This window comes from Lipomyces doorenjongii (assembly GCF_038497915.1).
Source record: "Lipomyces doorenjongii strain NRRL Y-27504 unplaced genomic scaffold V1508scaffold_187, whole genome shotgun sequence".
NCBI lineage: Eukaryota > Fungi > Ascomycota > Lipomycetes > Lipomycetales > Lipomycetaceae > Lipomyces > Lipomyces doorenjongii.
In genome coordinates, this window is record NW_027118254.1 from 4726 (window position 1) to 6715 (window position 1990).

Sequence of the window (1990 nt, forward strand, 5' to 3'; positions counted from 1 at the left end):
TTAAAATCATCCACATCCATAGCGAATGGCTTGTCATCTTCGGCTTCTTCCTCCCAATCAATATTCTGTCCCTCTTCGTTACCAGACTCAAATCCAGAATCAATTTCAGAGTCATCATTCAAATCGTAATCGGGCGCCATTGCAATTGGGGACGGTCATGAAGGATGGCAAACAGGGATAGGTGCTACCGAGCGTAGGTATCGAAACAATTACAGCGGTTGAACCTTTCTGGCTGGGAGAAGCTAGAGGTTTGCAGGTTCAGAAATTAACCCAAGTTCCACCAAATCCACTCTCTAGCGACCACATTTTTAATCCTACGCTTTGATAAAAAAAGTTTAATACATAGTCTTTCAAAATTGGCGCAATGCTGCAGGCTCAGATCATATACATAAATCTTAGGACTTATAAAACCTAAATTACAATCTCAGGGTGAAATACGATGAAGAATCACCGCTCTCACGACTCTTTATCGTTCTAATGGACCTTCTTTACCAGGCCGGCCATATCTGGGATCGGGGCATGGACAACGTTATTTTGGTCTGCCTTTCTCTTTGTTGTGACGACTGACGACTTGACCGACGTGTCTGCTTTCTTGTAATAAGATTTAGGTGGTGCAGTCACCGAGTCCCCGGCAGCGGCAAACCTGGATTTCTCCTCGTTCACAGTCGTTCTGGGTTTCTTGGATTCCGTTTGAGGAGCAACGCTTTCGACGGAATCGACCTCCACATATATGTCCTCATCGCTGTCGTATCCATTCACAATTTCCGAAGCTGCGGGCAGACTCGGCGGAGGTGATCCTCTATCAGAGGCGGTCTCGATTGCGTTGACACTAGCCGGACGAGGCTTGAGGTATCTATTGTAGACCTTACTAAAGTCTAGCATATCTTGTTCTTTCGCATCGAGATATTTGCGAATTCTCTTAATGCGATGAATGATAGCATCGGGGTATGTAATCCATGCCCGCGAAGTGTCATCCTCGTCAGGTCTGAATCCCCAGTTGTCGATTGCGTCGAGATCAGCGTGGAGGTCCTCGAGGCCCTGTTGTAAGAGTTAATCCTGGTTATACTTACGCTTTGCCAGCATACCTTTACCATTAATCAATTAATATACCAATAATATTATAAAGTGTTAGATTAGGTTTTGTAGACTATTTAATGCCAGAGAAGAGCGAGTCGGTCACGCAGATCGAGTGTGCGCACCTTGTGGCTTACACTGAAACCGTGTGTGGCGGCATGGCCACTCCTAGCATCATCAATAATATCGTAAGGCGCGTTGAACGAAATGCGCCAAAACTATAGTGGCATAATATTAGAGGGCTTCATTTTTAGTAGTACGACTATATTGTATCAACGTGTGCCTGGTTGACCCTGGGAAGCGATACCGCAGGAGGCATTGACAGGAGAGCGCTTACGCTGACCCACGAATTTTGTGGTCCTCCATTGTCGTAAACCCGGTTAAAGGAATAAAATACCTGTCAATACCAAATGCTATTTCCATGAAATCAATTCAGGTTTAGGCAGTTGGAGCGATTCTATTGCTACCACGAAAAATAATTATTGTCTATTGCTCTTTGCAAACGAATAAAACTTCCACTATCATCAATCTCCTTATGACCTTGCACACATGTCTTGGCTAGGCTATAGAATCTCGACTTTGGGTACACAGCGTACGTGCTAGCAGTTGCGCTTGCATTTCCTCGGTCTTTCGTGTCACCCTGTGTGTCTCTCTCGGTCTGCGCGTCGGTTCCTGTTGTACTGGCACAATGTGAGGTTTGAAGCAAACGAGTCTCGCGGCCTAATATACGGATCTCTTCAACAAGTCTTATTTTCCTGCCACCAGCTTATGTCGCGCCTCTTCCTGCATAGTTGGGTGCTCGTTGAAGACTTCGATGATAGATTCTGGATCTCCATCCTTGATTGTCGAATATGCGCGGATGACATACACCTTTGTCATACTTTCATTGATCGAAGCCGAGTCATACCGGCCGCTC

At 45.6% G+C, this 1990-nt stretch overlaps 2 protein-coding genes across 2 annotated transcripts in view; both read right to left on the reverse strand.

The window, feature by feature from the left end:
• V1508DRAFT_428920 (uncharacterized protein) overlaps window positions 1–268 on the reverse strand; it is a 3940-nt gene extending 3672 nt beyond the window's left edge. Inside the window, exon 1 of the mRNA XM_066941848.1 lies at window positions 4–268. Coding sequence (XP_066792064.1) covers window positions 4–140 — 137 coding nt within the window. The 5' untranslated portion in view covers window positions 141–268. The remainder of the gene's footprint in view (window positions 1–3) is intronic.
• Window positions 269–474: 206 nt separating this feature from the next.
• V1508DRAFT_401138 (uncharacterized protein) overlaps window positions 475–1990 on the reverse strand; it is a gene marked incomplete at both ends in the record, with an annotated part of 4448 nt that continues 2932 nt past the window's right edge. The window contains one exon of the mRNA XM_066938393.1: window positions 475–1038. Within this exon, the coding sequence (XP_066792065.1) occupies window positions 475–1038 (564 nt within the window). The remainder of the gene's footprint in view (window positions 1039–1990) is intronic.